This window comes from Hyla sarda, chromosome 2, assembly GCF_029499605.1.
Source record: "Hyla sarda isolate aHylSar1 chromosome 2, aHylSar1.hap1, whole genome shotgun sequence".
NCBI classification, from domain to species: Eukaryota; Metazoa; Chordata; class Amphibia; order Anura; family Hylidae; genus Hyla; species Hyla sarda.
Genome location: NC_079190.1, coordinates 396,715,016 through 396,729,828, shown reverse-complemented (window position 1 = coordinate 396,729,828; position 14,813 = coordinate 396,715,016). Strand labels below are relative to the sequence as shown.

At 43.0% G+C, this 14,813-nt stretch overlaps 1 protein-coding gene across 2 annotated transcripts; it reads right to left on the bottom strand.

Annotated features, from left to right (window-relative positions):
* Positions 1-1,355: 1,355 nt before the first annotated feature.
* On the bottom strand, positions 1,356-14,139 carry OVCA2 (OVCA2 serine hydrolase domain containing). 2 transcript variants are annotated; one of them, XM_056558715.1, is made up of 3 exons: positions 14,096-14,139; positions 9,062-9,302; positions 1,356-3,142 (listed from the first exon to the last, which is right to left on the bottom strand). In XM_056558715.1, exons 2-3 carry the CDS (start codon positions 9,237-9,239, stop codon positions 2,649-2,651), a joined length of 672 nt encoding a protein of 223 aa, XP_056414690.1. In that variant the 5' UTR covers positions 9,240-9,302; positions 14,096-14,139; the 3' UTR covers positions 1,356-2,648. The 2 variants fall into 2 exon arrangements, with proteins under 2 accessions (XP_056414690.1, XP_056414689.1); XM_056558714.1 differs by having other exon boundaries at positions 1,359-3,145.
* Between the last annotated feature and the right edge of the window lie 674 nt (positions 14,140-14,813).

Genomic DNA, 14,813 nt, shown 5'->3' with positions numbered 1-14,813 from the left:
TATTCTATTAGATAGCAGCACAATCTGACTTCTGTTCAGCACACAATAACGCTACTCGCCAGCACTTTCCAGCTGATCTCACTATGACAGAGTTAATTATCCAGAGAGAGAGTGATAGTGTAATGTAATGTGTAATGTCAGGGAAGCTGCCCCAGATTAATGAATGAAGACCGGGATCTAGCATTTACACTGTTTAAGACCACTCGTATCGAGTCTCCAATCATTACTATAGGAAAGTCATTTAGTCGCTGAACCACTCTTAAATGCAATAGTCTGCATGGCCTATACTTCTGTAGCCTTAGACTAAACTCCAGCAAATGGCCTTTTTTTTTTGCAAATCACTGAATATGCAAAAAACACTGAGCTAATAACACTGCAGTTTATTAACAAGTCCAACAACATTTACCTAGTTTAAGTCTTCAATGTTTCTGTAATACAGTGTTTTTCAAACAGTGTGTCCCCAGCTGTTGCAAAACTACTCCCAGCCTCGCCTTCTTGACACTTGGCTGTAAAAATAAAAAGGTAATTTAATAAGTGTGGCAACCACTATCAGCTCCACGAGTCCAGTTTTCTTTTATACCCTAACAGCTATTCAACTGTGTCTGCAGCTCTTAGCAGTAAATAGAACTGACAGATTCCCTTTTAGTTTCAAAATAGAGCAAGGTTGGCACATCATTTAGGACATACCGGTAGTTAATGTAATGTCTTGTTAATTGTTTTAACTTAAAACAGCCATATTTTGGACTATATCTTTTTCTACAAAATAAAAAAAAATAAAAATAAAAAAAAAAAGCCCCAAGGGGCTGAGATTACAGGGGTTAACCAAAAATAGAAGAACAGGCCTTATTTCTTACAAAAACAGCACAACACCTATACTCAGGTTGTATGCGGTATTGCAAATTGGCTCCACTACTTCAATGGAACTGCAATACAACACACCTAGTGGACAGTGCAGTGCTGGCTGTGTTTTTTTTTTTTTTTTAAATCATTTTTGTTTTTCTAATCATCGATGGCCCCTTTAAATGGGCACTGTCACCAACTTTTTTTTTTTTTTTTTTAATATGTTGTAGGACTTATGTACTACAACATATCTCTAATATAGTTTCATTTTTTTTTATTTTTTTTATTTATTTTTTTATTATTAACATGGTGTATTTTACATTTGAAAACCGGCCACTAGGGGTCTCCCTCCTAGTGGCCGGCTGCAGCCTGGCGTGACGTCACGCCTGAATTCGGACCGATGCCGGCTGGGCAATCGGTCCCAATTCATTCAGGCTGCGCTCCCTGCCTGTCAAACAGGCGGGAGCGAGCGATGTGAATGTCAGGGCTGCACTCATTCGCTGCCTGGCCTCGCCGCTGCCTCATTGGCTGCCTGGCCTCGCAGCTGCCTGGCCCCGGCATGTACAGTCTGGAGGCAGCGCGGCACTGAATCTCAGTGCTGCACTGATGCTCCCGGACTATACATGTCCTGTACGAGTAAGTGAGATCTTATTTCACTTACCCGTACTTTGTTTCGGTCCCGGGTCTCGGCGGTGAGCACGGCAGGTGAGCGATGCTCCTATACTCCTCCTCCCTGGATAACACTACACTGCTAAACAGGGAGGAGGAGACCCCAGAGCAGCCTGCCGTGCGATTCGCTGATCATCTATGCACGCTTCCAATAGGAGCGCAGCATAGATGAAGTGAGGGCGGAAGTCGGCGCCCAGCAGCCGTCAGTGACGTCGCTCCTGCTGGGGAAGTCGGCTTCTGGCAGAGCTAGGGAGAAGAGCAGAAGATGAGACATTTACAAGGTAGCAAACATTTTTTTTTAAAGGCAGGGAGGGGGATAGTTTAGCAATAGGTAGGGACATAAAAAAAATACAGATGGTGCTCTATGGATACTCTTTAAGCTCCATAGAATTGAAATTAAGTTACGGAACATGAAAATTACGGAACATGAAAATTCCAGACGACTCCTTTAGTGATTTATTGGAATTGAAACATATTGGTGTTTTCACTATGTGCTTGGCTGACAACAATAACATCACTCTAATTCTCTTCTTTTTTTAATTCATTGGTTAGACATTAGTACAGTGCTCTTCTATATTTTCTAGGATCTAAAATGCATTGAAAATCTGGAAAAATCACTTTCCTGAAGAAGCAGAAAGAAATGTTACCTGAGCTGCCTTGTGACCCTTTGGTGCTGAACAGGTTAACACAGCAGTCCATTACAAATGAACTATAATTTTTCACATCAGTGGTTTGTACACAGCTGACATTTAACATTCAGTTTTTTAATTGCCGAGGGGAAATGAACCTTTAAATCAGCTTTTTAAGGGGAGGGGATGGGGACGGGAATTACATTTACTAGTGGAGCCGTCCCTATGATAGATGTGATAATGTCTGAAGCTTGGCCATCCCTGTATGTGAAGCTGCAGATCCTGGGGCCAGATGGATGGATTCAGAACGCTAACAAGTTAAACACATAACATAGAAATGCCTGGAGTACATAATAATTTCCATAGGTAAAATCAAGTCATTACAAGATCCTGCAGCCCAGAACAGGTTAATGTGTTTCACAGTCCTTGTGTTATTCCGAGCAGCACAATACAGAAACAGGCGCCATTTTACTTGTCCCCCTGATCACATTCAAATATCAAACCTTTGCTTTATTTTCTGAAAGAGTCTAAGAATGGAAAGTAGACTTTCTTCTGAGCTGCGCACACTGGGATGTAGTGTCCTCCTGGATGCGTCAGCAAAACCGGGTCTATGAAATGGGCGGCTAGATCTTGGCTCATATCTCCAGGGATGACACGATCGGTGTCACCAAACACATGAAGTGACGGAACAGTGATGGGCTCTTTGTAGAAATGTGCATGTTCATGTGCTCGGCTTTTGAAACCAGCAACCAGTATAGCAAAGTTGAACTGGAAGCGAGGATCTCCCTGCTGCTTTAGGGCGCACAGCATGGCTGCAAAAGCAGCTCCTTGGCTGTAACCTAAAATGCCATCAAAAGGTCCAAGTTCAGAAAACGCCTTGGCCACGGTGTCCAGGGACTCCTCTAAGCCGGCACATGACTTGGTCTCATCCATGGCATTAAAACCACTCTTCCCAGGGTCGGAGAACCACCAGCCTCTGGGGTCTTCTCTTTGACCACCTCCTTCTTCTTGGGGGGTACACATGAAAAAAAAAAAAAATGAAGATAAAACATATTACTATATTACTAAACAAATACTATTCTTGTTAACTAATGCCTTATATTAGGGTGCATTCACATATGGTCCACACTACGGTGCCATCACACATAGGAATGCCATATGCAAGAAAACAATAGTTGAAGAAAAAAAAGTGCACTCACCACTTCATATGCTTCTTCTTTATTTACGGAGTTATTCGATATACAAAGACATCGGTGCAGGGGGATAACGACGTGGTGTTCACAGAGCACACTCACTCTGTGCGTAATGACCAGCGATCCAGGGGCCGGAGCATCGTTATGTCATGGCTCCGCCCCCTCGTGACGCATGGCCCGCCCCCTTAATGCAAGTCTATGGGAGGGGCGTTATGGCCGCCACGCCCCCTCCCATAGACTTGTATTGAGGGGGTGGGCCGTGACGTCACGAGGAGGTGGAGCCATGACATAACGATGCTCCGGCCCCTGTATTGCCTGTCATTACGAGTTTGCTCTGTGCAGTAATGATAGTGGGGTGCCGCAGCCCAGATCCCAGGGGTCCCCAGCAGCGGGACCCTGGCGATCAGACATCTTATTCCCTATCCTTTGGATAGGGGTTAAGATGCTAGGGGCGAAGTACCCCTTTAAATTAGGAAGACTGTCTAAGATCAAAAACAATCTCTTTACATTCTAGTTTTTCTAAAACATTTTTCCCAAAGCCATATCAGATATTTCAGACGTCCCATGTATGTCTATGACAATTCAAGGAAATTTAAGCAGTTACACTTTTAGGGTATGTTCACACTGTGGAATCTTCGCCCAAAGATATTTCGGGTCGGAGATTCCATCTGGATTGCCGAAGTCCTTACGGGCAAGGATCGTGCAGACCAGCATCGTCACCGTTGATAGCAACGCAGATGGCACATAATTCCGCTCAAATAAAAAAAATAAAAAGAACACGTTCATTTTTTTCTGCATGTGAATTTCTGCAGCCGAATTTTCCCCCACTGAAGTTCTGTAGTGTGAATTGGTCAGCGGAAGACCTATTGGGTGTACTCAATGATTATCTGTCTACAATTTATGATGTACCCATTCATCCTTTTTGAGGTCTATGGGGGAGATTTATCAAAACCTGTCCAGAAGAAAAGTTGCCCAGTTGCCCATAGCAACCAATCAGATCACTTCTTTCATTTTTAACAAGGCCTCTGCAAACTGAAAGAAGCGATCTGATTGGTTGCTATTGGCAACTTTTCCTTTGCACAGGTTTTGATAAATCTCCCCCTGTTTTAACGGGACGTAAGAGGTTTGTTCTTGTCTTGTTAGAATGTATACATTATCATTTATTCAATAAAAATAGAAACTTTGTGGTTATTGTTTGAGGGGTGGTTTTTATAGAATTACTTTTAAAAAGGATGCCCATCATGGTGCCGTTTGAAAAACACAACATTATCTATGTGGATCCTGTTTAGAGGAAAGAAAAAAAGGAATCTGCCTAATGTTTGTGTCCTGACATGCTGGGATTTGTAGTTTTGCAACAGCTGGAGGCACACTGTTTGGGGAACACTGCTCCAGACCCTAAACCCTGTTCTATTAGAAGATCTAAAACATGTTTTTCATGTGATAAAATAAAATATTTTTTTTTCTATCACCATTTTAATACAGCTTACAGAATGATTTGAACCATGATTTATTTCTTGTTTTGAAGCTTCTTGTCTGTATTCTAAGTTCCTGTTGCCTAGCAACCATGTGACCTTTGGCCTCTGTGACCACCATGTCATCTCATGCCGCTGCAGGAATGGTCGCCTGGAGGCCTGTCCACTGAAGCTGACATGAGCCGTGACATCCTCAGTTTGGTGACCACGCACAACACTATATGCTTATACTGAATATATTATAAAAAGGGATCATCAACATGTAAGAATGGACGCAGAAGGGTACAGTGATGGAATCATTAAGATGTTAGACCCCGACCCACCACAGTATCACATTCAGAGATAGATAGATAAGATAGATAAGATAGATAAGATAGATAAGATAGATAAGATAGATAAGATAGATAAGATAGATAAGATAGATAAGATAGATAAGATAGATAAGATAGATAAGATAGATAGATATGACTTAAAGGGGTACTCCGGTGGAAAACTATTTATTTTAAACCAACTGGTGCCAGAAAGTTATACAGATTTGTAAATTACTTCTATTTAAAAAATCCTTCCAGTACTTATCAGCTGCTGTATACTACAGAGAAAGTTATTTTCTTTTTGAATTTCTTTTCAGTCTGACCACAGTGCTCTCTGCTGACACCTCTGTCCATGTCAGGAACTGTCCAGAGCAGGGACAAATCCCCATAGCAAACCTCACTTACTCTGGACAGTTCCTGACATGGACAGAGGTGTCAGCAGAGAGAACTGTGGTCAGACAGAAATTCAAAAAGAAAAGAACTTTCTCTGTACTGTACAACAGCTGATAAGTACAGGAAGGATTAAGAATTTTTTTTAATAGAAGTAATTTACAAATTTGTATAACTTTCTGGCATCAGTTGATTTAAAATAGACTGTTTTCCACCAGAGTACCTCTTAAAGGACAACTGCAGCGGAATTACACTTATCCCCTATCCACAGGATAGGGAATAACTGTTTGATCGCGGGGCGTCCAAACGCCGGAGAACCCCCTCGATCTCCCTAACGGGGCGCCGGCATTAGCGCCCATGGTGACGTAGCGTCGACCTAGAGGTCGACGGTGACGCCCCGTCTCCTCCCCGTCCCAATACAGTTCTATGAGATGTAGAGAGATGTATGGAGGAGGCGTGCCGGCCGCAACATCATGCTGCGGCTGGCATGCCCCCTGCACGGGAGAGCCGCGGCCCCGTACAGGAGATCACCGGGGGCCCCAGCGTTCGGACCCCCCCCCCCCCGAGATCAAACACTTGAGGATAGGGGATAAGTGTTTGTACCGCTGCAGATGTCCTTTAAAGATACAACCCATTTTGGCCTTGAGGACACAATTTTCATTTTCCCATCCACAGACATTTGAGGGATTGCTTTTTTTTTGCACTTCCAATTATAAACCGCAATGTTGCTACTTTTTTTTGTTTTTGTTAAGCAGTGTACTACTTTAAATCGTATCTGTCCGATCCTCAAAAAATAAAAATAAATAAATAATGTTACTCAGTACCTAATCCTGCCATGTACATCTATTTTATGCCTCTATCACTTATATTTATTATAAAAAGCCCACAGTGTTAGAAATCCTCTCAGTGGAAGGTGGTGTGTCTCTCCTTGTGGTGGTGGGAGGTTATTGGTGCACCTACTCATCCAGCCTTATCCAAAAGTTATCTCATCTCTTGTCCATGACTCATGGATGAGCTGATGCAGGACGGGATAGTGTCCCAGTAGGTATAGGGACCTCTAGTGGTGGGATTTTTCAGAGGCAGTTTTGTTTTTGTAAAAGAGGGAAAAAAAAGGAGGATTTTATTTTTAATTAGAGGAGGGGCTTTAATATTATTTAGAACATTTTAAATGTCACAGCTCTCAGTCATTAGCAGTGAGTGTCCAACTACTGAAAGCAGCCTTCACTCACCCAGCTCCTGCACTTGCTTCATAGGCAGTTATCGGTCCAATGCATACTATGCCCCTAGACATCTTATCCTCTATCCAAAAGTTGAGCAACCACAGCCATCACAGTTCCTCCTGTAGACATGTATGGAGGGGGAGTGGCATAAATGTTCAGAACGCTGGGGTGGCGGCCCGGAGAGTGCAATGGATCCCAGGGCCAGACGTCTAAGATGTCTAGGAGCGGAGTACCCCTTTAACAACCAAGGGCGTAAGCTTTGGCCTCGAGGCAAATGTTTCCTTATACAAACCTATGTGACATACCTATATGACCTATATGACATATTAAAAGTTTCTTCTAATGACAGGGACACTTTACAGCATAAAATCCACAGCATGTGTGAACATACGCTAACACGCTAAGGCTACGTTCACATGGCAGAAAATGTGTGGAATGTCCGCCAAGAAAACACGTTCCACACATTTGCTTTTTCCGCCAGCGCTAGGACTGCTCGAAAATGCGCTGTCTTTTTAGACGGCAATGCATTTCGGTGCAGAATCCGCAGAAACAATGAACCTATTCAACGTTTCTTTGGGTGCCGAAAAAATTTGCCGTCTGCATAGTGCAGCATAATCCCATTGAAATCAGTGCAGCAGAATTTACGAGCAGAATTTATGTGGCAAATTCTGCACAGAAATTCAGCTGTGTGAACATAGCCAAAGACTTAGATTATACACAACTTTTGTTTGATGGTTTTTTGACCTGAAGAAATTTTTTTTTTTATAAAATGCAGAAATATTCCCCCTTAAAATAAAGTCCCCCTTAATCTTTTTTTACTCTGAAGATGCAATTTTTGTGGTGTTTCTTTTTCTTTGACACTTTACCTCCCGTTTTTTTTTTCTTTACAAGTCATGTGACGCTTTTATCCTGTGACTCAAGAATTTCTTTTACAGAAATGGGGGCCAAAAAATTATATATATAAAAAAAAAAAAAAAAAAAAAACTATGGAGATTCTTCAAACCCTGTAGAAGTTGAGCAGTTGCCCATAGCAACAAAATTTATTAAAGGACATCTGTAGTGCAATATATCTTATACCCTATCCTAAGGATAGGGGATACGTTATAGATCGTGGGGGGGGTCTGAGCGCTGGGGCCCCTACAATCTCCTGCATGGGGCCGCTGCAGTATGCTGGAAACGAGGCGTTCCGTCCCCGCATGATGTGGCGGCCGACACCCCCCCTCCATGTACCCCATAGAGCTACATGGAGGGTGCGTGTCTACCGTGGCTTTCTGCTGGGGACAAAACTCCTCTTCCTGCAAACTGCCGCGGCCCCGTCCAGGAGATCCCAGGGGCCCCAGCGCTTGGACCCCCCCACGATCTATAACTTATCCCCTATCCTTTAGATAGGGGATAGGTTATGTTGCGCTAGAATACTCCTTTAAAAAAAATTAAAAAAGGCCTCTGAAAAATGGAAGAAGCAATCTGATTGGCCACTTTGGGCAACTGATCAACTTTTCCTCTGCACAAATCTTTATAAATCTCCTTCATTTCCTTTCTATAGGAAGAAAAATTTTATTAAAAAGAGAAAAAAAAAACGCTGTATTAATGTTGTCCTTTTTTAGTCCCCAAAAAACTGCCATGCAAGCAAATATGGTGCTTTTTGAGGAGTTTTCTTAAACCTGCCTAAAGGCTTCCACACAATTTAAGAATAGAGGGTTGTATGGATTTCAACTGCCCATCCCATTTGTACACAGGGAGATAAACTGCTGCCAGCAGAGGAGTCTGGCATCGTCTTTATACACTCTGCCCATTCATTTGTATGGCACACATAGGAGAGATGGCTGACAGCTACTCAAAACATACACTCGACATGACAATTTAGAGTGTGAATGGTGTTCTAGGACAGTATTTCCCAACCAGGGTGCCTCCAGCTGTTGCAAAACTACAACTCTCAGCATGCCCGGACAGCCTCCGGCTGTCCGGGCATGCTGAGAATTGTAGTTTTGCAACAGCTGGAGGCACACACGTTGGGAAAACACTGATCTGTGGGATCATGGCTGCAATTGAGGGGTCTCTGTCTCAAACTAGAAGAATTATCCCCAACATGCCGATCTCCAACCACTGCAAAACAACTTGGGAGTTGTAGTTTTGCAGCATCTCAGGTTGGGGATGACCTGACAGCAGATGGCAGTCTAGAGCCAGGATGTGCACTAATCTAGTATACAGCACATCTGTGACGTCACTTTATATCTGGGGGCCCCCCATACATATCAGCCTGCCACACACATCACGTGATCTGTTGTCTTGTCTATCATGATGGCAGGAGGCCGGTGTAGTGCAGGACATGTGCCTCACCCGGCTCCGGGATACACAGGGGGGCGCTGACCATGACGATCTCCGCCCGGTTTTTCAGGTTTTTCCTCAGGGCTCCCGTCCTCTCCCGGAAGCTGTGTTCGTTCTGCCAGTAGCCGTGCAGGGCCAGGAGCCGCAGAACTTTCTCACTAGTACCAGTTCCTCTTGCGGGCGCCGCCATCTTTCTACACCCGCAGTACCGGAAGTGAGGGAAACTCGCTGGTTATCTAGAAGAGGTCAAAGGCTGCAAAGAGAGCGGTCACGTGGTGTTGTATGGCCGAAGTAGTCCCCACACAACACAACACAACACAACACCACCACACACACACACACACACACAGAAGTAGTCCCCACACAACACAACACCACCACCAACACACACACACACACACACAGAAGTAGTCCCAACACAACACCACCACCAACACACACACACACAGAAGTAGTCCCCACACAACACCACCACCAACACACACACACACACACACACAAAGTAGTCCCCACACAACACCACCACCAACACACACACACACACACACAGAAGTAGTCCCCACACAACACAACACCACCACCAACACACACACACACACACACACAGAAGTAGTCCCCACACAACACAACACCACCACCAACACACACACACAGAAGTAGTCCCCACACAACACCACCACCAACACACACACACACACAGAAGTAGTCCCCACACAACACAACACCACCACCAACACACACACACACACACAGAAGTAGTCCCCACACAACACCACCAGCAACACACACACACACACAGAAGTAGTCCCCACACAACACCACCACCAACACACACACACACAGAAGTAGTCCCCACACAACACCACCAGCAACACACACACACACACAGAAGTAGTCCCCACACAACACAACACCACCACCAACACACACACACAGAAGTAGTCCCCACACAACACCACCACCAACACACACACACACACACCTGCAACCGCCATAGAACCCAATTGGTGCCCTCAAATATGTTGCAAAGGTGCCAATCATGTACCCGACTTGTGGCACTCCTTTTAATCCACTTAAATGCCACAATCGCTACTGATCACAGCATTTAAAGGGGGGTACTCTGCCCCTAGACATCTTATCCCGCCACTGGGGACCCCCGCGATCTCCATGCTGCACCCAGCGTTCGTTTAGAGCATCGGGTTCAGCGCCGGACGCTCGTGACGTCACGGCCGCGCCCCCTCAATGCAAGTCTATGGGAGGGAGTGCGTCGGCTGTCCCATAGATTTGCATTTAAGGGTGCGTGGCCGTGATGTCACAAGCCTCCGCCCCGCATCGCCAGTCATCCGACAAGGAGCGAAGTTCACTCTGTGCATCGGATGTCTAGGATGTCACAGCCGAGATCGTGGCAGTCCTGTGGATTGGGGATAAGATGTCTAGGGGCAGAGTACCCCTTTAAGGTGTTAAATGACAGACTTTGGCATGATCACTGATAGGAGCCATCACATCATCTATGGGGCAAGCTCAGCTTGTGAACTGCATAACTACATGACATATACTTCCCTTTATAACTATATAACATACGGTATATTTCGCTTCATAACTACATGACATTTTTTTTCGTCATAAAAAGTGGCTGTACGGTGGCCCAGCAGCCAGACTCCTTCCAATCATATATGGTAAATCCTATAGATCCAGAACTATTCATAGGTGAAGCTTTTAAAGGGTTGCTGTCATTTAAAACAACTTTTGACATGTTGCCCAGACATGACAAAAGTTAAGATCGCATCGGGTTTCACTCCTGAGACCCGCTGTGATCACGACTTATAAGCCGTGGAAGTGTGGCAGCATACTCCCCTTCCTGGCAGTCAGTCAAATCCAACCTTTTCTATGCATAAGTTTGTGGAGTGAAAAGGTCAGATTTGCCGACCGGCCAGGGACTGGAGTGCACTGTTGCACTTTGCAGCGAGTCTCAGAAGTGAGACCCAGTGCAAACTTTTGTCATGTCTGAGGCTGGGTTCACATCACGTTTTTGCCATACTGTTTTCAATCAGTTTTTCTAAGGAAAACCGTATGGCAAAAAAAAACGTACGGAACAGTATGGGAAAAAGTAAACCGTATGCGTTTTTAAACCGTATACTGTTTTTAAAAGTGCATACAGTTCCGTCCGTTTTTATAGAATTTTTTTTTTACATTTTTGAAAATTTTGTCCATTTTTATTGGGAGGGGTGTTGGGTGGGGACTTGCGCATGTGCAAAGTAAAAACCGTATACTGTTTCCCGTATGGAACCGTATACAAGTGCATTTCCCATTGACGTCCATGTTAAAAAAAACTTAGGCGGTTGCAGTATGGTTTTTAAACCGGAGTCAAAACCGTGGTTGACCACGATTTTGTCTCCGGTTTAACCCCTTAAGGACGGAGGGTTTTTCCGTTTTTGCACCTTCATTTTTTCCTCCTTACCTTTAAAAAATCATATCTTTTAAAGGTAAGGAGCCTTACCAATTATACTTTGTAATGACATCAGTAATTTTACCCAAAAATCTATGGCGAAACGGAAAACAAAATCATTGTGAGACAAAATAAAAATTAAAAAACGCCATTTTGTAAATTTTGGGGGCTTCTTTTTCTACACCGTACATTTTTCGGTACAAATTATTCTGTAGGTCCATACAATTAAAATTATACCCTTCTTATATAGGTTTGATTTTGTCGTACTTCTGAAAAAAATCATAACTACATGCAGGAAAATTTATACATTTAAAATTGTCATCTTCTGACCCCTATAACTTTTTTTATTTTTCCATGTGAGGCTAAGTTTCCATTTGTTTTTTTTTCTGTCAGTTTTTGGAATACTGCCACTGCAGTTTTTGAGCCAAAGTCAGAAGTGGATCCCATAAGGGAGGAGAAGTGTCCTTCCTTTATATGTCCTATTCCTTTTGAATACACTTCTGGCTTTGGCTCAAAAACTGCAGTGGCAGTATTCCAAAAACTGTCAGGAAAAAAACCAAGTGGAAACTTAGCCTATGGGGCGGTATGAGGGCTCATTGTTTGTGCCGTGATCTGAAGTTTTTCACGGTACCATTTTTTTTATTGATTGGATTTTTTGATCGCTTTTTATTCATTTTTTCATGATATAAAAAGTGACCAAAAATACACTATTTTAGACTTTGGAATTTTTTTGCGCGTACGCCATTAACCGTGCGGTTTAATTAACTATATATTTTTATAATTTGGACATTGACGCACGCAGCGATACCACATATGTTTATTTTTATTTACAAAGTTTGTTTGTTTTTTAATGGGAAAAGGGGGGTGATTCAAAGTTTTATTAGGGAAGGGGTTAAATGATTTTTATTCACTTTTTTTTCGCAATGTTATAGCTTCCATAGGGAGCTATAACACTGCACACACTGATCTTTTACATTGATCAATGGTTTCTCATAGGAAACCATTGATCAATGATTCTGCTGCTTGACTGCTCATGCCTGGATCTCAGGCACTGAGCAGTCATTCAGCAATCGGACACCAGGAGGGAAGGTAAGGGACCCTCCTGCTGTGTCACTGATTTCGCCACGGACATCCCGAACAGCCCGCTGAGCTAACCAGCAATTATTTACTTTCACACTGAACACAGCGTCTAAAGGGTTAATAGCGCGCTGCACCATGATCAGTGCTGTGCGCTATTAGTCACAGGTCCCGCGATATAGAACGGGAGCTGACTCAGGGTGTACAGGTACGCCCTTGGTCCTTAACAGGTTAAAAACTGTACTGCAACCGCATACATTTTTTTTTAACATGGACGGCAATGGGAAACGCACATGTATACAGTTCCATGCGGGAAACGGTATTCGGTTTTTAATTTGCACATGCGCATTTGCATCCTAAAGTCCCCACCCAACACCCCTCCCATTAAAAATGGACAAAACATTCTAAAACGTATGTTTTTTTTTATAAAAACGGACGGAACTGTATACACTTTTAAAAACAGTATACAGTTTAAAAACCCAATGTGAACCCAGCCTGAGAAACATGTCAAAAGTTTTTTTTTCTGGTTTGATTTATTTTGAGGCTTTGTTTGCAGGATTGTCTGGACCGGATGGTATTTCAGCGGTAGGGTCCAGGATTTCTGCTGCCTCCTTTCTATCAACCCATTAGCACCTTATAAATGAGCCTCCTTGTGGGCCTCTTTACTTTGGGCATGTGTGCATTTTTTCTTTGTTCTGTGTGTATACCCTTACATTCATAACTGTATGTGTGCTATAGTATATATTTTATACAGCCATTACTATTTTGATGTATGTATACACCTTACTGGAGCTTTTCTCCCATTTTTTTCTTGTATTCCTTGTACTATATTCCCACTTTATTGCCCACACAATGGATGCCTCAGTAGTCTGTCTGTTCCTGTTCCTTTTTAAATTATTTTAAATATTCACTATTTGTTAATAAAGACTGTACACTAATTCACATTATTCTTGGTCTCGGTGTGACTCTTTTTGGTTAATTTCAATGGAATTTCTGCAGTGGAAAGTCTGCTGTGTGAATAGGACAGCGGAATCCCATTGAAGTGTATTGACCATAAATTCATGCAGAATTCCGTGTAGAAATTCTGCCACGTGAAACCGGCCTATGGGGGAGATTTATCAAAACCTGTGTAGAGGAAGAGTGGTGCGGTTGCCCATAACAACCAATCAGATCGCTTGTTTTATTTTTCAGAGGCCACTTTAAAAATTAAAGAAGGAATCTGATTGGTTGCTATGGGCAACTGCACCACTCTTCCTCTACACAGGTTTTGATAAATCTTCCCCAATGTCTTTTGGGTTCTAAGGGCTGAATTAAAAGCCTTTCTTGAAAGCTCAGATGCGGTTTCCCTGCTTCCTGCAGATCCATTACCATTCTGATGTCATGCATGTCATTCTGATGGTTTCTTTACATGAACAATGATCTCAGAATTTTTAATTACAACCCTCCATGCACCACTCTTTACTGCCCCATTTAATTGCACACACGTACTACTACAGACTATCTGATTTGTAGCCACAGCCCACCCCCAGCAGTGAATAGAAGCCGCAGCTATGGATCAGGTCACAATCACACAATGGCTGAGATTTATCAAACTGTGTGAGAGAAAAAGTGGAGGGATTTTCCCACAACAGCCAATCACAGCTCAGGTTTCACTTTACCACAGCTGGTTAGCTGAGCTGTGATTGGCTGTTGTGGGAAAATCTCTCCCCTTTTTCTCTCACAAAAAAAAAAAAAATCTCACTGACAGTCGGACACAATGGTGTCCTATAGCTATTTTCTACTAGAATAACATTAAACCATGTAGCTAAAAATTCACAATTTTATTAAATCCTCGTAAAAAACCCAATAACAATAATATAAATAATTAGTATCAATACATAAGAAAGAAGAAGTTCTCCTATGATGAACAACCGTATATCCCAACGCGTTTCCCCGTGTATCTTGTGATATACAACGGTTCATCAGGGGATGACAACAACAGTATACAAATATATACCTAGTAAGCACAGAGATATGGAGGAACAATATATATATATAGATAGCGTGCAACACATGGACAAAGGCACAGCTTAATGTACAAAAGATGGGAGGACAATTAGAACTATACATATATTATAATGCATCAAAGCAAACATATATACAGTACAAAGCACATGAATGCAGACAGACGATAGCAAGGCTTATTTGTGGCTTCATTCAAATATCCTCCGACTGATGTAGCAACCTGTAGCAGGAGGCAAA

Coding starts and splice junctions, on each gene's coding strand:
- OVCA2 (XM_056558714.1), bottom strand. CDS start 9,239: ATGGCGGCGCCCGCAAGAGGAACTGGTACTAGTGAGAAAGTTCTGCGG. Junction 3,146..9,061: donor CCTGTGTATCCCGGAGCCGG/GTGAGGCACATG, acceptor GTACCCCCCAAG/AAGAAGGAGGTGGTCAAAGA.